Source organism: Pristiophorus japonicus, chromosome 4 (genome assembly GCF_044704955.1).
Source record: "Pristiophorus japonicus isolate sPriJap1 chromosome 4, sPriJap1.hap1, whole genome shotgun sequence".
NCBI classification, from domain to species: domain Eukaryota; kingdom Metazoa; phylum Chordata; class Chondrichthyes; family Pristiophoridae; genus Pristiophorus; species Pristiophorus japonicus.
The window spans coordinates 67607397-67628602 of NC_091980.1; the positions used below are offsets into that span (position 1 = coordinate 67607397).

Below are 21206 nucleotides of genomic sequence, written 5' to 3' on the forward strand. Positions count from 1 at the left end.
TAACTCAGAAACGACTAACACCTGAACCAACTGGGCACTCCCAGTTGCCCATGCCTAGTACACATTTTACCAAGTACATCAAGTTCCACATTTGAGATTACTGAAGATTAAGGGCCAAAGGAAACTTCAAAGGGTTATTCATAAGGTGTTGGGGGTTGGGGGGGTGGCAGATGAAATTCAAGTCAATAAGTGTGAAATGATGAATTGTGGTTTTAAAAAAAGCAGTAATTATGCTCTGAATGGAAGTACTCAATGCTGTGGAAGAGCAGAGGGACTTGAGGATACAAGTTCACAGAACATTAAATGCTGATTGAGGCTGTAAGAAAAACTAATAGAATTTTAGGGTTTTATTTCGAGGTGTACAGAATATAAAAGCCAAGAGGTAACAATGAGCCTACATAAAATCTTCATACAACCTCAATTAGTACACTGTGTGCAGTAAGGGGCTTCACACTATAATATAATGAGGCATTGGAGCGAGTACAATGCGGATTCATTTGGGTCCTGCCTAGTATGAGGAAATACAAATACAAAGATAGATGTAAATGTTTTTTTTTAAATTACAACAGCACAGATTGCCGGGCAATATGATAGAAGTATTAAATTATGAAATGATGGGACAGGGCAGATAGAAGCAGACGGTTTCCAACAATCGAGCAGTCAAAAACAGGGAGCCATATATACAAGATTAAATGGAAAAGATTTGGAACAGAGGGCAGGAGATACCTCCAAGGTTAGTGATTGAGGCAAAAACTGTGTCAACATTCAAGATCAAGGATAGGGAATTGGTTAGGAGGTAGTAGACAGAGTAGGGATAATGGGTATGTACTCAAATTGTAAGCAGCTTGCGGATTCAGATGGACTGGTGGTGTCCCCCAGGGATCTGTACTGAGGCTTCAGCTTTTCACTATATTTATAAATGACTTGGATGAAGGAAGAGAGACAAGGAAACAAGGACTAGTCACCCCCCGGCTCAGGTGGAAAGCGTAGTACAAATAATAGTTCAAAAACAAACAAAAGGGAAGGGAATAGAGTAGCAGTCAGAAATTGTGCTTTAGGCACTACAGGTGAAGGGAAGTAAATATACCAGGTTATAAGGTCTACAAGATAGAGTCCAATGTGTGAGGACATCCACTTTGGACTGAAAAAAGTCAGGAACTGTGGAGGAGTAGAGATGTAGGGATCTAAGTACAGAAAACAGAAAGATGGTGGTCAACAACATGGATTTATATAGCGCCTGTAACGTAGTGAAACGTCCCAAGGTGCTTCACAGGAATATTATGCGATAAAATTGTGACACCGAGCAGCATATGTAGAATTTAGCGCAGATGACCAAAAGCTTGATCAAAGAGGAATGTGTTAAGGAGCACCTTGAAGGAGAGAGAGAGAGAGAGAGAGAGAGATTGAGAGGCAGAGGGGTATAGGCAGGGAGTTCCAGAGCTTGGGGCCTAGGCAACAGAAGGCATGGCCACCAATGGTTGAGCGATTTCAATCAGAAATGCTCAGGAGGGCAGAATTAGAAGACCGCAGACATCTCGTGGGCTTGTGGGGCGAGAGGAGATTGTAGAGATAGGGAGGGGCGAGGCCATGGAGGGATTTTAAAATAAGGATGAGAATTTTGAAATAGAGGCATTGCTTAACTGGAAGCCAATGTAGGTCAACGAGCACAGGGGCAATGGGTGAGTGGGGCATGATGCGAGTTAGGACATGGGCAGCCAAGTTTTGGATCACCTCTAGTTTACATAGGGTAGAATGTGAGAGGCCATCCAGGAGTGCATTAGAATAGTCAAGGCTAGAGGGAACAAAGGCATGGATGAGGGTTTCAGCTGAGGTAAGGACGGAGATGGGCGATGTTACGAAGGTGGAAATCGGCGGTCTTAGTTATGCTGTGGATATGTGGTTGAAAACTCATTTCATGGTCAAATATGATACCGAAGTTGCAAACAGTCTGGTTCAGCCTCAGACAGGAATTGGGGAGAGAGATGGAGTCAGTGTCTAGGGAATGGAGTTTGTGGCAGAAACCAAAAACAATGGCTTCAGTCTTCCCAATATTGAATTGGAGAAAATTTCTGCTCATCCAGAACTGGAAGTCTGACAATTTATAGACCGTGGAGGGGTCGAGAGAAGTGGTAGTGAGGTAGAGCTGGGTGTCATTAGCATACATGTGGAAACTGACTGTTTCCAGATGATGTTGCCAAGGGGCAACATGTAGATGAGAAATAGGAGGGGCATAGATCTTTGGGGGACACCAGAGGTAACAATGCAGGTACAAAAAATAATTTAAAAGGTTAATGGAATGCTGACCTTTATCTCAAGGGGGCTGGAATACAAGAGTTGAAGTTATGTTACATTAAGCTCTGGCTGGACCCCATTTAGAGTACTGTGTTCAGTTATGGGCACCACATCTCAAGGAGGATATACTGGCCTTGGAGAGATTACAATGCAGATTCAACCGAATAATATCTCGGCTAAAAGAGTTAAATTACGAGGATAGGCTACATAGACTAGGCTTGTATTCTCTTGAATAAAGAAGATTCAGCGGTGATCTAATTGAGGTGTTGAAGATGATTAAAAGTGAGTTGATAGTTTCTCTCGATCTATCCTATTTCCTCTGGTGGGGAGTTCAGAATAGAAGGCATAACCTTAACCTTTCAGGGGAGATGTCGGGAAGCATTTCTCCACACAAAAGGTACTGGAAATCTCGAACACTCTCTGTCAAAAAGCTGTTGAGGCTAGGTGAATTGAAAATTCCAAAACTGATGGATAGATTTTTGTTCGGCAAGGGTTGCGGAACTAAGGCAGTAGATGGAGCCAAGATATAGATAGATCAGCCATGATCTAATTGAATGGCGGAACATGCTCGAAGGGCTGAATGGCATACTTCTGTTCCAGACTGGATAGGTGGATGAAGGAAAAAGGGGTTGAAGGGATATAGAAACAGGGTGGACAAATGTGATTAGAACTATTTGCTTGTATGGAGGAAATGACAACATGGATTGGTTGGACCGAATAGACTATTTCTATGTTGTTACTTCTATGCAATATCTATCAATTCAAATAACTTCATCTTTTGAGCTACTTATTCCAAGAGCACAATTCAGTTTGATCTGATCTCGTTTCCATAGGAGAAAAAAAATCCTAGTTTCTTGCTTTTCCCCTTGTGTTGTTTAGACATATACTCCCACATTTGTATTACCAGTCATGATCTTATTTTGCAGCATGATACCATCAGCATTGACCTAGTCATATGGTTCCCTGATCACAGCCCTATCATTTTTGTGCTGTAATTTCTTGAAATGTGATTTACTGATCAGCTCACAGGTTTCCCACTATCAACTACATGCTACTCACTAACTCTACAATTATCTTATTAAACAGTAACTCAGTAATGGTCTTAGATCAGGTGATGAGAGAAATCATCATGGTGCCAGCAGAAAACTGTCAGATGAGAATTAGCACCTGATTGGCAGCAAGAAACTGTACTGGCAAGAAAATAAAACGTAAGTGTCAAAAAACAGAAATGGCTTTATGAGGATGAAAATAGGAGCATCAGGTAAAGTACTGTTTAGAGCAACACAGGGAACACAAACAGCACTCAGTTGGTCTGGCAATTGTTGGATTTTAAACTTCCTTATTTTGCTAACTATGTTAAAAAAAAATTAACTTGCACAATTTTTTGAAATCTTGCAATTGAGTTCTTTGTGCCTCTTTCAGGTGCATATAGCAATGGCATGAGATCTATATGGTTTTTCCAATGCTCCGTTGCATCTCATTAGCCTCTATGACTAGCTCGAGCTACTTCAAAGCAAGTGCTCTTGATAACCCTGGGTTCAAATCACTCAACACCGTTGGGATTTTTTTTTTTTAAAGAAAACTATTTGTTCTCTCCCTTTACGTTACAGAGCTTATTTTCTTTAATTTGGAGCGGTTTAAAATAATTAGTATTTTAAAAAGATCTATAAACCAAGAGAATAAGCTTTTTCTACAAAAAGATTTTTGAGTTTATATATATATTATATATATATATATAGATCACAGAACAAATACTTCACATGCAGTTATATAAACCTTCTAAAATGTTCTTACTCACCGAAGTTAATTTTAAAGAATTATCTATGTCAATTTCAGAAACAGAGGTACTTTCTTGCCTGCAAAAAACACAGTACAGGATACTTAACATTTTGCTTTTGACTTCTTTTCAAACACAAGATTCCCAAATAACCAGGAGTTGTTTCTGTAGTTTCAGAAAGGCAAGCTATATCAGTCACCATAGGTACTGTTATTTGAAATTCAACATATTTGAATATATTATTTTGAAAACTAATTACAGACTCCTTCATTTTCATAGCCCTTAAAATGTGACATTATAGGTCACTAACTTGAATATAGCTTTTATAAACAGAAGTACCATCAAGTTGCTAGCAATGGTATTATAGCTGAATTACTCAAAGTCCCAGTTCTCATATTGGGGAAGTAGTCATACTGCTATCTCAAAATGTGTACCATAAAGCCCATTAACATTTGAATGCTACAATTTTAACAACTTTGCTAAACAGATCTTCCAAACATCTGTAACTGGTAATGAAACAATTAGTAATGCTTAAAAAAAACATTTTTTTTTCCTTCTCCAATTTTCTCCCCTGCTCTCTTGAAACCCTTGAGCTTTCACAGGCATCAGCAGTACTGTAGCTAGTCTGGTCATTTTTCATGTTTGAGCATAGACATTGGTGAACAAGCTAGGTGACTGGGCTGGTTATCAAGGCCAAGTCAGATAGTGAACATGTGCCCTTTCCACCAAGAGTTCCTGATTAGCAGGTGGCGTTCCACTCTGTAGCCCAGATTAAAGAGGTGTATTGTACAACATTATTACCACTCCATCTTAAGATAATTCAGTGTAGACCAGGGATCAAATCTAGCATCTTTCTCGTTGCAATGCATTTTCTCATAGAACCATCAATCAAGCAGAAAATATATTTCCAGTAAAATTCTGGACATTGTTTATTCGTTAGCTTAATGCACAATCATATCATTCAAAAGCTAAAAATATTTTCATTCATGCATTAGTTCTGGTCAGATTCAAGATTTTTACTAAAATAGTACCACACTGGTAGCTATGGATTACCTGTACTCATTTTCTATTCTACACCAGAATTATCAAGTCACTGGGTGAATAGGGACTACTTGACTGGAAGCAGGAATTTTTAAAAAATGGTGGGTATATTAAAGCCATCAGATAGCTTACTAAATAGCTTCCACACCAGCGTCATCCAAGGTATTGTACAGATCAGATATAAAATAAAGCTCCCTTTTATTCTCCCATTTAACTGGAAACAAAAATAATGTGCATCGCTCTTCCTATTGCACTGGTGTTACATTTTATTTCCCACCCAAGTAAATTGAAGTATTGGCAATTTTGTGCTGTGGCACTACACCCACAAAGAACTGGATGAGACTCCAAATGCATTTTAAACAAGACCTTTACTACCAACAGAAAGAAGAAATGTCATCCCATTAGTCTGGGCTAGGTTCAAACTCAAGCCTCGAGTTGAAAAGACAGAGGTCTAATCAAATGCAGTCTGCCAAACCACTCTAACCTTTTCTTGTACTGTAGCTTTGGACAACTTTTCTCAATGCAATATCTTGGGAGCAAAACCCAAAATTGCAACACAAGCTTAAAGCACACTTTTTTCTTCCAATATTCCCCCTTCCTCTACTGAAAGCTGGGGTACAGTTTAACAGATGCCAGTAAACTTCAACAAAGTAGCCATTATTACCTGTAAGCTCCAAAAATGAATTTTGGTAAACTACTCAACTAGAGGCCAACACACCCAATCACAATCTCATCCTTGCCTGACATGCACACAAATGTACTTCCAGCAACGGGTGCTAGAAAGCAAAAGGAATGGAATTCCTGGCTTTTTTTAAGCTGATGAGCTAGGGAACACCGAGGCCAACTGTCGGCTGAGATCAGCTAACTTAGCACACGAAGGATCAAACCCGAGGCCCTCCTGGTCTGCAACTTAGTTACTCACTATATAAACCTGCTGAATATCAGGTACTCTTTACAAGATGCTGCATTGGATGTATATGAGAACATAAATCTTAAAAGTATCACCTTATTCAGACAGATTTGCCTTATATTTATAAATGACATAGATGGAGCAACAGAGTCATATATCCAAGTTTGCTGATGACATTAAGTTAGGTGGCACAGTAAATAGTGTAGATGGAAGCAGAATGTTCCAAAGGCACAGTGGATGGGCAAACCTGTGGCAGATGGGGAAGTATGAGGTCATCAACTTTGGACCCAAGAAAGATAGATCAGAGTATTTTCTAAATGGTGAGAAACTGTGGGAGCAGAGGTTTAGGAGTCTATGTACAGAAATCACTAAAAGCTAATGGACAGGTACAACAAATAATTAAAAAGACTAATTGAATGTTGGCCTTTATCTCAAGGGGACTGAAATACAAAGGGATAGGAATTATGCTAGAGTTATATAAAGCTCTGGTGTACTGCATTCAGTTCTGGGCACCAAACCTCAAAGCATTTATTGGACTTAGAAGTGCAGCACAGATTCATCAGAATGATAGTGGGGCTAAAAGATTACATTATGAGGACAGGTTGCATGGACTATGTTTGTACTCCATGGAGTATAGAAGATTAAGGGGTGATCTAATTGAGGTGTTAAAGATGATTAAAGGATTTGATAGGGTAGGTAGAGAGAAACAATTTCCTCTGGTGGGAGAGCTATACAAGGAGGTATAACCTTAAAATTAGAGCGAGGCAGTTCAGGGGTAATGTCTGGAAGCACTTCTTCCAGCAAAGGGCAGTGGGAATCTCGAACACTCTCCCCCAAATGCAGTTGAGGCTAGGTCAATTGAAAATTTCAAAACTGAGACTGATAGATTTTTGCTAGGCAAGGCAGGTAAATTGAGTAAAGATGCAAATCGGCCTTCATCTAATTGAATGGTGGAAGGGGCTCAAGAGGCCCACAAGCTTGCAAATGGCAAATGTCAGACCTATAATGAAAGCCTTTCATCATACTATTCCAATTTATGTCTTATTGTGGTGATCTATTTACAGAATCAATCTTATACTTCATATACACCTGCAACTGAAAGCTGGAATGGGTTATGATGCCTATAATCACTATGATTTGTGCTTAAAGGCTAAAAAATAAACTGTGTGCCAAACACAGGACCTTATAATTGTGAACAAAAAAAAACACAGATAGAAGCAAAGAACAGATGAAACAGCATGGGAATGAAGCACATTTCAGGGGATGCCACAACATATTCAAACTTACATTCTCAAAATTTCTCCCATGGATTTTGCTGAATTCAATCCATTAACCATAAGTATTTGATGGCAGCTGAAAAATAATTCAAATATCTGAAATCCCACCAACAGCTTGTAATTTTCACTGTATGGTAATATTCCGACTTTGCACTTATAGGGAGGGAGCCTCTCCCTCTGGAACACACAGTGTATGATCTTTAAACGATCAATTTAAATGGCCAGAGAATCATGCACAGCAAATAGCAGATTTCTGTAATGTGCTCCTGGGAGAACAATTCTAACTGAATTACTCACTTAGGTTCACTGGTTACATAAATATAAAATTACTGGTGGAATCTGTGCCCATTTACTCTTTTTGAATATAGAGTTAATCCATGCTACACAACAGTAGCTGATCTCTTGGCATGTCTAAGAATAGTCCAATGGGGCATTCTCTTTGTCAGTCTACATGACCACTTAAACTCAAGACAAATTGGCTGAAAGTTGCCATTGGTCCACACAGATGTCATCTGAAAACTGTGATTTGCTGCAAACAAGTTGGTAAAAATGATAAGCAAAGATGCATTTCACAGACACCTTTTGACAGGTGGCACATTTGAAAGCAGCTCATATGCTTTTATACCACTTGTGAGCTGGATCGAGATGATTCCATTAAACAGTCCTCTTCTTGAGCATTCTCTATTTTACTAACTTAGAATGATTGCATATTAAACCGCAAATCATTGGATATAAATAGAAGGCTAAGTTTTAAGTATTTTGTAATTCTAATATACATTGGACAAAATATATTTCTATACTTTGTTTACCTGAAATTAAAATGAAAATATTTTTAAATGGCAAGCAGTTCCACCACTACTTACCTTTCTGCTTTATTATTGTTTTCTTCATATATAATTGGTTCATTGTCCAAGCTTTCTTCAGGCATATCCAGGAGTGGAACTTTGGAAAGAGACAAGTTTTCCACAACCTACAAATTTCCAAAAAAACAGAAGTTATCCAAGTTCAACCAGAAAATGGTTGTGATGAGGATACAGTTTCTATCCTGAGAGTCATGTATATCATTTTAAAGTTGTGGAAACCTCATGAAGCAGTCCAAGGGGTTCCTTGGAAAAATATAGTGGCTACTGTGAAATTGTCTGTTTCAGACTTCCAACAGGTTTTGATCCATAATTAATCAATGTAGGAGAAGGGATATCTTTACATGCCAGTTTCATGAGAATAAAAGGTGTTACTTGAAATTATGTCTATTTTAGAATTGCGAAACCATCAAGAAACCCACTATAAAGTTTGACTTGGGATTGGTGCGCATTGTCTGATAAAATACCACTGTTGCTTTGATGGCTAGTTCAAACAAACCGTAATATCCTAAACAGTTGTATTTCTACTTCTAAGAAAGAACATACATGTAACCTAAATGTCTCATCCGTTTTTCAGATGAGATGTTAAACCGATGAGACGTCTGCCCTCTCAAGTGGACGTAAAAGATCCCATGGCACTATTTCGAAGACGACCAGGAGAGTTATCCCCGGTGTCCTGGCCAATATTTCATCATCATCATCATCATCATCATAGGTAGTCCCTCAGAGTCAAGGATGGCTTGCTTCCACTCAAAAGTGAGTTCTCAGGTGACTGATGAGTCCAATTCGGGACCTACAGTCACTGTCACAGGTGGGGCACTCAGTGATTAAAGGAAAGAGTGGGTGGGGAACCAGGGTTGAGGCATGCTCCTTCCGCTGTCTACGCTTGGTTTTTGCTTGTTCTCGCCGATGAGACGCGAGGTGCTCAGCATCTTCTCAGATGTTCTTCCTCCACTTTGGGTGATCTTGAGCTAGGGATTCCCAAGTGTCGGTGGAGATGTTGCACTTTATCAAGGAGGCTTTGAGGGTGTCCTTGAAACATTTCCTCGGTCCACCTGGGGCTCGCTTGCTGTGTCAAAGCTCCGAGTAGAGCGCTTGCTTTGGGAGTCGTGTCGGGCATGCGGATGACATGGCCCGTCGAACGGAGCTGATCGAGCATGGTCAATGCTTCGATGCTGGGGATGTTGGCCTGAGCGAGAACACTGACTTTGGTGAGTCTATCCTGCCAATGGATTTGCAGGATCTTGTGGAGGCAGCACTGATGGTACTTCTCCAGTGTTTTGAGGTGCTGCTGTACATAGTCCATGCCTCTGAATCATATAGGAGGGCGGGTGTCACTACTGCTCTGTAGACCATGAGCTTGGTGCCGGGTTTGAGGTCCTGGTCTTCAAACACTCTCTTCCTCAAGCGACCGAAGGTTGCACTGGCACACTGATGGCGATATTGGACCTAGTCATCGACGTCTGCCCTTGTTGACAGTAGGCTCCCGAGGTATGGAAAATGGTCCACGTTGTCTAAGGCCTCATCGTGGAGTTTGATAACCTGGGAAGGGGGGGGGGGGGGGGGGGGGAAGCAGTGCTGTGTGGCGGGGGCAAGTTGGACCTTTGTCTTACGGATGTTTAGTGTAAGGCACATGCTCTCGTACATCTCGGTGAAGGTGTTGATGATGCTTGGAGTTCGGCCTCAAAGCATGTGCAGACGCAGGCGTCATCTGCGTATTGTAATTCAATGCCAAGAGAAATGCATGAACCATCCCTTGTACGTGGCCGCCTTTGACCTCACAAAGGCCTTCGACACGGTCAACTGTGAGGGATTATGGAGTACCCTCTTCCATTTCGGCTGCCCTCAAGTTTGTCACCATCCTTCGCCTACTTCATAATGAAATGCAAGCCGTGATCCTGACCAACGCATCTACCACAGACCTAATTCACATTTGGACCGGGCTCAAGCAAGGCTGTGTCATCACACCAACGCTCTCCACTCGGGCAGTCTGCGGCCAGGGTCTCCCAGGTGTCAGTGGTGATGTCACACTTTACCAGCGAGGCTTTGAGGGTGTCTTTATAACGTTTCCGCTGTCCTCCTTTGGCTCGTTTACCCTGAAGGAGCTCCGCATAAAGCATTTGCTTCGGAAGTCTCGTATCTGGCATGTGAACTATGTGGCCTGCCCAGCGAAGCTGATTGAGTGTGGTCAGAGCTTCGATACTGGGGATGTTAGCCTGGTCGAGGACATTGATGTTGGTCCGCCTGTCCTCCGAGGGGATTTGCAGGATCTTGCGGAGACATCGTTGGTGATATATCTCCAGCGACTTGAGGTGCCTTCTATACATCATCCATGCCTCAAATCCATACAGGAGAGCAGATATTACTACAGCCCTGTCGACCATGAGTTTGGTGGTAGATTTGAGGGCCTGATCTTCAAACACTCTTCTCCTCAGATGGCCGAAGGCTGCGCTGGCGCACTGGAGGCGATGCTGAATCTCCGCATTAATGTCTGTCTTTGTTGATAAGAGGCTCCCGAGATATGGGAAATGGTCCACGTTGTCCAGGGCCGCGCTGTGGATCTTGATGATTGGAGGGCAGTGCTGTGCGGCGATGACAGGCTGGTGGAGGACCTTTGTCGTACGGATGTTAAGCGTAAAGCCTATGCTTTCATATGCCTCAGTGAATACATTGACTATAACCTGGAGTTCAGCCTCAATGTGCACAGTTGCAGGTGTCGTCCACATACTGCAGCTCAACGAGAGGTTGGGGTGATCTTGGACCTGGCCTGGAGGTGGCGTAGGTTAAACAGCTTCCCACTGATTTTGTAGTTTAGTTCCACTCCAGCGGGGAGCTTGTTGATTGTGAGGTGGAGCATGGCAGAGAGGAAGAGATTGAGAAGAGGGTTGGAGCGATAACGCAGCCCCGTTTGACCCTGGTCCGGACGTGGGGGTCTGTAATGGATCTGTTGGTAAGGATTACTGCCTGCATGTCATCGTAAAGCAGGCGAAGGATGTTGACAAACTTTTGGGGGCATCCAAAACGGAGAAGGACGATCCATAGACCCTCACGGTTGACAGTGTCAAAGGCCTTTGTAAGATCAAAAAAGGCCATGTATAAGGGCTGGCGCTGCTCCCTGCATTTTTCCTGCAACTGGCGTGCTGCAAAGATCATGTCTGTTGTGCCCCGTAGGGGAGGAAATCCGCATTGTGATTCCCGGAGGAGCTCCTCGGCCACAGGGAGAAGACGATTGAGGAGAACTCGAGCGACAACTTTCCTAGTGGCTGAAAGCAGGGAGATTCCCCTGTAGTTGCTGCAGTCAGACTTGTCCCCCTTTTTAAGAATGGTCACAATCACTACATTTCTCAGATCTCCCGGCATGCGCTCCTCCCTCCAGATGAGAGAGAGGAGGTCATGTATCTGCGCTAACAGCACCTCTCCACCATATTTTAGCGCCTCAGCAGGGATTCTATCCGCAACCGTAGCCTTGTTATTCTTAAGCTGTTTTATGACTTTGCCTACCTCGTGCAATGTTGGAGTTTCACTGAGTTGATGGCGGGTCGCATGCTGCGGGATGGAATCGAGAACACTCGAGTCAAAGGCAGAGTCTCGATTGAAGAGATCTTCAAAGTGCTCCTTCCATCGGGCCCTGACAGCCTCAGTGTCCTTGATGAGTGTTTCCCCGTTCTTGGCCAGGAGTGTGGTGATGGCCTTAGGAGCTTGGACCGTAGGTGGCCTTGACTGCAGCGAAGAATCCTCGCATATCGTGGCTGTCGACCAGTTGTATCTCCTGTACATTCTCCATCCACCACCTGTTCTTTAGGTCCCGAGTTTTTTGTTGGACCTGAGCCTTGAGCCATCTGTAATGTTGTTTTGCAGCTCGAGTTGGGCTGTTGCTTGAGGCTCAGAAATGCTTTGCGCTTGTGATCTATTAGTTCTTCGATCTCCTGAGTAAACCAACTTTCAAAGCTATAAGTAGAAATCCCCAGAGACTACATAGCATGGAAGAAAAACAACAGGAGGTGGTTTTAGAGCTACACATCATCAGGAGCACGAGGGTAACTAACAGTGATTCGAAAAGTATCATCCACGTAGATGTTGCAAGAACCAAGATACCCATGGAAATCGACACTGGTGCATCCACGAGTGTAGTATTGGAGTCGCTATACCTCGACAAATTGTGTGATTTCCCATTGGAGAAATCCAAGATAGAGCTGTGAGGCTACGAGAGAGAGAGAGAGAGAGAGAGAGAGAGAGAGAGAGAGAGAGAGAGAGAGAGAGAGAGAGAGAGAACATTCTTGTGGTAGGTCTCATCACCGTACCGGTGAAATACAAGGATCAATTTCAGAGCTTGCCTCTATTAGTAGTGGCAGGAGACAAGCCTGCCTTACTAGGAAGAAATTGGTTGGGAATCACGGAAACTGGATTGGAGTGAGATTTTGTGTTGAAACAAGATTTGCATCAAAGGATGATGTCATCAAGAAGTATCCGAAGGTGTTCTGCGAAACAGGCAGTCCAATCCAAGGCTTCAAGGCGAATATCAGGGTACAGAAGGACACTAGATCAGTTTACTGCAAGCCATGTCCCGTACCATATGCACTCAAGGAGAAAGTTGAGCAAGAACTCAAAAGACTAGAGACGGAGAACATTATTTGTAAGATAGAGCAATGTAATTGGGCTACAACCATTATTGTTGCACCTAAGTCCGATGGTAAGGTATGGTTGTGTGGTGTTTATAAAGTAACCATAAACCAGGTTCTAGAGGGCAATCTCCCCAATACATTGCCAAATGTAGAAGATTTGTTCACAACACTGACAGGTGGTCAGATCTTCTCAAAGTTAAATCTCACAAATGCCTACTTACAACTTGAACTAGATGAGGTGTCGAAATCACCTAGGCCTATATCAATTTAATAGGCTACCATTTGGAGTGTCTGCCACCTCTGCCATATTCCAAGGGATGATGATCGGCAGATTTTGCAAGGTATTGAAGGGGTAGTATGTTATTTACATCACATACTAATGTCAGCACCAAATAAGCAAATTCATAACATATTGAATGAAGTCCTCAAATGGCTAGAGAAGCAGAGTACGAGTGTCTGCTCGCAAGTGCCAGTTATTTCAAAACTCGGTCGAGTACTTGGGGTACAGAGTAGACAAAGATGGTTTACATCTAACCAAGGGAAAGCTGGATGTAATCAGAAATGCATCTACTCCCAAGAATGTCATTGAACTTCAATCATTTTTGGGTCTTTTGAACTATTCTAGGAAGTTCTTACCAAACTTGGCTACAGTGTTACATCCACTGAATGAACTGTTGAAAAAACCAGGTCCACTGGAAGTGGTCAGAAGAATGCGACACAACATTCAAGGAGTGTAAAAGCCAATTGGTAGAGAACACCATGTTAGTTCACTATGACGTATCTAAGGAGGAGATCAAGCTAGCAGTGATCTCTCATATACTACATAGTGGGGAGGAGAGGCCAATTGCTTTTGCTTCATGCACTCAGTGCCGGTGAGCGTAATTATGCGCACATCGAAAGGGGAAGCTTTAGCATTAATTTTTGGGGTCAAGAAGTTCCACAAATACTTGTATGTCATAAGTTTACCATAGTTACGGACCATAAGCCCCCGACAACAATCCTCCATCCAAAGTCCCCAGCTGATCACAGTAATGCTGATGCTATGTCTAAATTGCCTTCCCATCACAAATTACACCCGATAGGGAAGAAGTGTTCTATTTTTCATACATTGATGAACTGCCAGTCATATGCCAAGAAATTGGTAGAGCAATCAAACATGACCCAGTTATGTCAAAGGTGTATGATTACATCACAAATGGCTGGCCAAACCAGGTAACAGACAAAGCTACACATCCATTCTTCATTCGTAGGAAGGAATTATCAGTCGATAAAGATTGTATCATGTGGGGTGTAAGAGTGGTTATACCAAATAAATTCAGGTCCAAATTATTAGATCTTCATGAGCAGCACTTGGGAATGTGCTTGACCAAGAGTTTTGCACGCAGTTACTTATGGTGGCCAGGCCTCGATAAAGATATACAGTACATCGCCAGTCAGTGTACGACATGTCAATCGGTAAGCAAGAAACCACCGTCAGTAACATTACAGCCATGGAAATGGCTTCCCAAGGTGTGGCAAAGGTTACATGCAGATTTTGCTGAGCTTGAAGGACAACAATTGTTCATTGTGATTGATAGCTATTTGAAATGGGTTGAGATGTTCCCAAATGTGGAAAACAACAAGTAAAACATGACATTTTGCGAAGATTATTTTCTTCATTTGGCCTCCCAGAAGAAAGTGTTTCTGATAATGGATCACAATTTTGTTCAGAAGAATTTGCACAGGTCACGAGCAAAAATGGTGAGAAACATACCAAAGTTCCACCGTACCACCCTGCTTCAAATGGTGCAGCAGAGCGCACAGTACAAATTGTAAAATGTGCCGTCATCAAACAGATGTTGGATCCAAAGAAACAACAGTCGTCATTGGATCACAAATTGGCTAATTTTATAATTATGTAACATAATACTCCTCATACAACTACTGATAGAACACCAGCAGAGTTGTTTCTCAAACAACAGCCACGAACCAGATTCTCGTTGTTAAAACCAAACTTGGCAGAGTCCGTAGAAGAGAAACAATTAAGAAAGAAAGAGAATCATGATAGAGTAAGAGAAAGAAATGTGAAATTAAACCAGAAGGAGAGAGTGAAGAACCACCACCATAAATGGTTAAAGTGGTTACCAGGAAGAGTGGTGAAGATATGTGGTCCTCGCACATATTTGCTCAAGATGTTTGATCGTGAACAGGTTAGGTTTGTTCACATTGATCATATTTTACCTAGACGTCGAAGGAGTTAAACGTTGGAATGATTCGATTATTTCTGACTCATCAGATAGTTTTGATACAAGTACTAGTAGCATATCCTACATCAAATGTACTGGAAATAAGTCCAAAAGGAAGTCAGAATTTAAGTCAGAGTCTGAGTCAAGGAGACCCAGTCTGAGGTTGCAGAGAGTTCAAATGTAAATCAAGGGCAACCCTTGGAGGAAAACTTTCCTCAGGATCAGCCTCGAATGAGTCTAACTTCGACCCCATGTCTGGAAGGTTCTGTTCGAGAGAGACGATATCCTCTTCAAAACAGAAAACAAGTGGTTAAGCTTGATTTGTAAATATGGCAAAATAAGTCCATATCTTTTGTTATATATAACCATGCAAGTGATGTATGATGATGGTTTGTTGTAATTACTTCATTAAGGAGGGGGAAATGTAATATACATAGCTCCACCCGATGGACTACTGTGGCACTGCAGCCAGTGCTGTTCACAACAAACAGTGCAGGTCACCTGACAAGGCTTCCTAAAGTTATCAGCCATCTTACAGCCTTGTCTGTTGTGATGTCACTGAAAACATAACACGTGGTTAGTATCTTACTAGGTGTTTTTGTTTCAATATAATGTTTAACTGGACATAAATCAGAAAAAGTATGTCAGTATTTTTCCAATGGTCCAACATGTTATTTGTTTATCTTCGGAGTTAGTGGGAGAGTCTGTTGAGCATCCCATGCAATATTCCCTCTAAATTTTCTTTGTTATGCGTGGTCTGTTTATTTCAATGCACGGTGCATGCGGTATCAGAGATGGAACAACTCGAGTTGCCTGCGCGGTACCTTCCAAATTTCTGCACAGCCATGCACGCGTGCAGCTTAGAGGCAACATTGATCCCATGTACTCCCCAGCAAGTGCTTACAATGAATCAGAGCTAAAATGTTTAACCTGAGTGTGCTATTTCATAATACATGGCAGAGAATAAAATCACAAGGGACTGTCTGTATTGTAACTGTAACCTAAACAGCTTGCACTTATATGGAGCTTTTAACATAGTAAAACGGCCCAAGGAGTTTCATTATCATCATAGGCATCCCCTTGGAATCGAGGAAGACTTGCTTCCACTCTAAAAATGAGTCTTTAGGTGACAGAACAGTTCAATACGAGAACCACAGTCCCTGTCACAGGTGGGACAGATAGGCAAAGGGTGGGTGGGACTGTTTTGCCACACGTTCTTTCCGCTGCCTGCGCTTGTTTTCTGCATGCTCTCGGTGATGAGACTCGAGGTGCTCAGCGCCCTCCTGGATGCACTTCCTCCACTTCGGGTGGTCTTTGGCCAGTGACTCCCAGATTTCAGTGGGGATGTTGCACTTTATCAGGGAGGCTTTGAGGGTGCCCTTGTAACAATTTCCTCTGCCCATCTTTGGCTCATTTGCCATGAAGGAGTTCAGAATAGAGCGCTTGCTTTGGGAGTCTTGTGTCAGGCATGCGAACAATGTGGCCTGCCCAGCAGAGCTGAGCAAGTGTGGTCAGTGCTTTTCCTCACGTGGCCTAAGGCTGCACTGGAGGCGGTGTTGAACCTCGTCGTCAACGTCTGCTCTTGTTGATAAGAGGCCCCCGAAGTATGGGAAATGGTCCACGTTGTCCATGGCCGCGCCATGGATCTTGATGACTGGGGAGGCAGTGCTGTGCAGCAGGGACAAGTTGGTGGAGAACCTTTGTCTTATGGATGTTTAGTGCAAGGCCGTTGCTTTCGTACACCTCGTGAATATGTTGACTATGTTCTGGAGTTCAGCCGCTGTATGTGCGCAGATGCAGGCGTCGTCCGCGTACTGTAGCTCGACGACAGAGGTTGGGGTGGTCTTGGACCTGGCCTGGAGAGGACGAAGGTTGAACAGGTCCTCACTGGAGGTGGAGCATGGTAGCGAAGAAGGTTGAGAAGAGAGTTGGTGCGATGATGCATCCCTGCTTGACCCCGGTCCGGATGTGGACTGAGTCTGTAATGGATCCGATGGCAAGGATCACGGCCTGCATGTCGTCGTGGAGCAGGCGGAGGATGGCGACGAACTTTTGGGGGCACCAGAAACGGAGAAGAACGCTCTATAGACCCTCGCGGTTGACAGTGTCAAAGGCCTTTGTCAAGGCACCACCCCACTCATGGCCAAGAACGGGGAAACACTTATCAAGGACACAGAGGCTGTCAGGGCCCACTGGAAGGAGCACTTTGAAGATCTCCTCAATCCTTTGACTCGAGTGTCGACTCCATCCCGCAGCATGCTACCAGTCATCACCTCAGTAAAACCCCAGCCCTGCACAAGGTAGAAAAAGCCATAAGACAGCTCAAGAACAACAAGGCTACAGGAGCAGATGGAATCCCTGCTGAGGCACTGAAGTATGGCGGAGAAGCACTGTTGGCACGAATGCATGACCTCATCTCTCCCATCTGGAGGGACAAGCCCGACTCTGGCAACTACAGAGGAATCTCAGTGTTATCAGCCACTGGGAAAGTCGTTGCCAGAGTCTCCTCAACCGTCTTCTCCCTGTGGCTGAGGAGCTCCTGCCGGAGTCACAGTGCGGATTTCGTCCCCTACGGGGCACAACGGACATGATTTTTACAGCGCGACAGCTGCAAGAAAAATGCAGGGAACAGCACCAGCTCTGTATATGGCCAAGGTGCTTCACAGGAGCAGTAGATAGCTGAGGCAGGGACAGAGACAAGCAAAGTTACAGAGGTGGAAGTAAATAGTCTTTGTGATGGAGAGAATATGGGGTCGGAAGCTCATCTCAGAGTCAAACAGGGCAGCAAGGGTCAAACAGAACAGCAAGGGTGCAAACAGTAGGTTCAGCCCCAGTCAGTGGCCATGGAGGAGGAATAGAATTGATGGTGAGGGAATTAAGTTTGTGGCAGGGCCGAAAACAATTGCTTCTATCTTCCAATGATTAATTGTGTATGAAACTTCAGCTCATTCAGGACTGATTGCTGGACAGGCAGTCAAACAACACAGAGGCAGTGCATGGATTGACAGAGGTGGTTGAGAGATAGAGCTGGGTGTTGTCAACATTCGTACAGAATCCAATGTGTCATGTCTTTGGATGATGTTGCCAAGGTGTAAGATTATCATGGATTAATTGTTTTTTTTAAGAATAAGTGCTTTACTACCTTATAATCATTAGTATCTTATAATCATCAGTAATAGATTTATAATTGTGTATAAGAATTAAATATCGAAGTCTGTAATAATTAACTATGTAATTAACTGTATGTAATGGTAACCTTAATTATATATGATAGGTAACCCTTTGGCTTATAATTAAAAGTCTGAGAATAAGCTGTAACCAGACAACCTGGGGTGAGAAAGAGAAATCCTATAGTCGAATAGTGGCGCTCTGGGTGAAAGTTGGATATTAGCCAACAGTAAAGATGAGTACAGCTAGCCTGGGAACCAAGGTTAGGTGCAGTTTCCATTATGCTGGAATGTTGTAACGTCCGCTGCGAATAAAAAACAAAGGCCAACAGCAGGGGCCTTATCTCAACCTATGCAGACAGATTTCTTTTGTATTGCCATAACTAGCCCAGATGTGAGTTTTGATGGTCAAAAACAGATGATGCAAGAGTGCCATAAGACTAAAAACCTGCGTATGCCAGGGTGTTACGAACGTGGCATCTGTATGATTAGATTTTGGGTTTGGGTGTCAGCTAGTGATGGAAAACCTATGGAGTCCTGAACCAATGAGAATAAAAGGTATAAGAAGGGGGTCTTGACAGTCACAAATTGTAGAAGATTTCAGGAGTAAAAGATTTCAGGAAGAATTAGAGATACTCGGGAGAGAAGGAAAGAAGAAAGATGAGACACACAGGGTGCAGCTTAATCATGGTTGCGGCTACTACCCAGAATATAATTAGCAATATAAGTCTCAATTATACTCTTTAAACTGCTGCTCAAATAGTGTAATGTAATAGGTCTTGCTTGTGCTGAATAAAGCTAAATCACTGTCCCCAATTCAGTCAACTTCGAATCATTTGGAACCAAAGGGTCCTTCTGGGATATTTTATAGAGGGGCAGCAGGTGGATGAGAAATAAGATGGGGCCAAGGATAGATCTTGGGGGACTCCAGAGATAACAGTGCAGGGGCGGGAAGAGGAGCCAAACACAAGAAGATAAAAAAAAAGGGAGGAGAAGGCCATGTGGCCCCTGGAGCCTGCTCCACCATTCAGTAGGATCATGGCTGATCTGATCTTGGCCTCAACTCCACTTTCCTTCCCACTCCCCATAACCCTCGACACCTGTGTCGTTCAAAAATCTGTTCATGTCCACCTTAAATATATTCAATGACCCAGCCTCCACAGCTCTCTGGCATAGAGAATTCCAAAGATTCACGGCCTCGGAGAAGAAATTCCTCCTCATCTCCGTTTTAAATGGGCAACACCTTATTCTGGAACTATGCCATGGTTCAAGATTCCCCTGAGAGGGGAAATGTCCTCTCTGCATCTACCCTGTCAAGGCCCCTCAGAATCTTACATGAATTCAATATCATCTCTCATTCTTCTAAACTCCAATGAGCATAGGCCCAACCTGCTCAACCTTTCTTCATAAGACAACCCCTTCATCTCAGGAATCAACCTTATGAACCTTCTCTGAATGGTCTCCAATGCCTCCTTAAATACGGAGACCAAAACTGTACGCAGTACTCCAAGTGTATTCTCACCAACACCCTGTACAGTTGTAGCAAGACTTCCCAACTTTTATACTCTATCCCCCTTGCAATAAAGGTCAACATTCCATTTGCCTCTCTAATTACTTGCTGTACCTGCATGCTGACTTTTTGTATTTCATGAACAAGGACCGCCAGTACCGCAGCATTGTGTAGTCTCTCCATTTAAATATTAATTTTCTTTTTCCTACCAAAATGGATAACCTCACATTTTCCCACATTATACTCCATTTGCCAAATTTTTGCCCACTCACTTAACCTATGTAAATAACCGTTGCAGATTCTTTGTGTCCTCTTCACAATTTGCTTTCCCACCTTTTTAAACTCATCAGCAAATTTGGCTACATTACACTCGGTCCCTTCATCCAAATCATTAATATAGACTATAAATAGTTGAAGCCCCACTCGTTACAATTTGCCAACCTGAAAATGACCCATTTATCCCGACTTTCTGTTTTCCGTTAGTTAGCCAATCCTCTATCCATGCTAATATATTATTCCCAACCCAGTGAGCTCTTATCTGGTGCAGTAACCTTTTATGTGGCACCTTGTCGAATGCCTTCTGGAAATCCAAATACACTACATCTACTGGCTCCCCTTTATCCATTCTGTTCGTTACATCCTCAAAGAACTCCAGAAAATTTGTCAAACATGTTTTCCCTTTCATAAAACCATGCTGACTCTGCTTGACTGCATTATGATTTTCTAAATATCCTGCTACCACTTCCTTAATAATGAACTTCAACATTTTCCCAATGACAGATGTTAGGCTAACTGGTCTATAGTTTCCTGCTTTCTGTCTTCCTCCTTTCTGGAATATGGGCATTACATTTGCAGTTTTCCAATCCGCTGGAACCTCTCCAGAAACCAGGGAATTTTGGTAGATTACAACCAATGCATCCACTAACTCTGCAGCCACTTCTTTTAAGACCCTAGGATGTAGGCCATCAGGTCCAGGGGACTTGTCCAACTTTAGTCCCATTAGTTTGCCCAGTATTTTTTCTGTAGTGATATTGATTGTTTTAAGTACCCCCACCCTCCCTATAGCCCCTTGTTTATCTATTATTATTGGGATGCTTTTAGTGTCTTCTACCGTGAAGGCCGATACAAAATATTTGTTCAAAGTCTCTGCCATTTCCCTGTTTCCCATTATTAATTCCCCAGTCTCATCCTCTAAGGGAGCAACGTTTACTTTAGCTACTCTTCCTTTTTATAAACCTGAAGAAATTCGGTCTGTTTTTATATTTCTTGCTTGTTTACTCTCATAATCTATCTTTTCTCTTTTTTTTAGTTGTCCTTTCCTGATCTATAAAACGTTCCCAATCCTCTGGCCTACCACTAAACTTCGCTACATTGTATGCCTTGGTATTTGATATCCTTCCTTAGTTCGCCATGGATTGTTCATCCTTCTCTTAGAATCTTTCTTTCTCACTGGAATATATCTTTGCTGAGAGTTATGAAATACCTCTTTAAATGTCTGTCACTGCTTACCATTGCAGGAAATTGT

The 21206-nt window shown here is 42.7% G+C and overlaps 1 protein-coding gene across 7 annotated transcripts in view; it reads right to left on the bottom strand.

Moving 5' to 3' along the window:
* fam13b (family with sequence similarity 13 member B) overlaps positions 1 to 21206 on the bottom strand; it is a 207305-nt gene that overhangs the window by 106140 nt on the left and 79959 nt on the right. For 5 of the 7 annotated variants that reach the window (XM_070878273.1, XM_070878277.1, XM_070878275.1 and 2 more), the window contains 3 exons: positions 8161 to 8267; positions 7308 to 7373; positions 4091 to 4148 (listed from right to left, as the gene is read on the bottom strand). In XM_070878273.1, coding sequence (XP_070734374.1) covers positions 4091 to 4148; positions 7308 to 7373; positions 8161 to 8267 — 231 coding nt within the window. The remainder of the gene's footprint in view (positions 1 to 4090; positions 4149 to 7307; positions 7374 to 8160; positions 8268 to 21206) is intronic. The other 2 variants (XM_070878278.1, XM_070878276.1) reach the window with 1 other exon arrangement.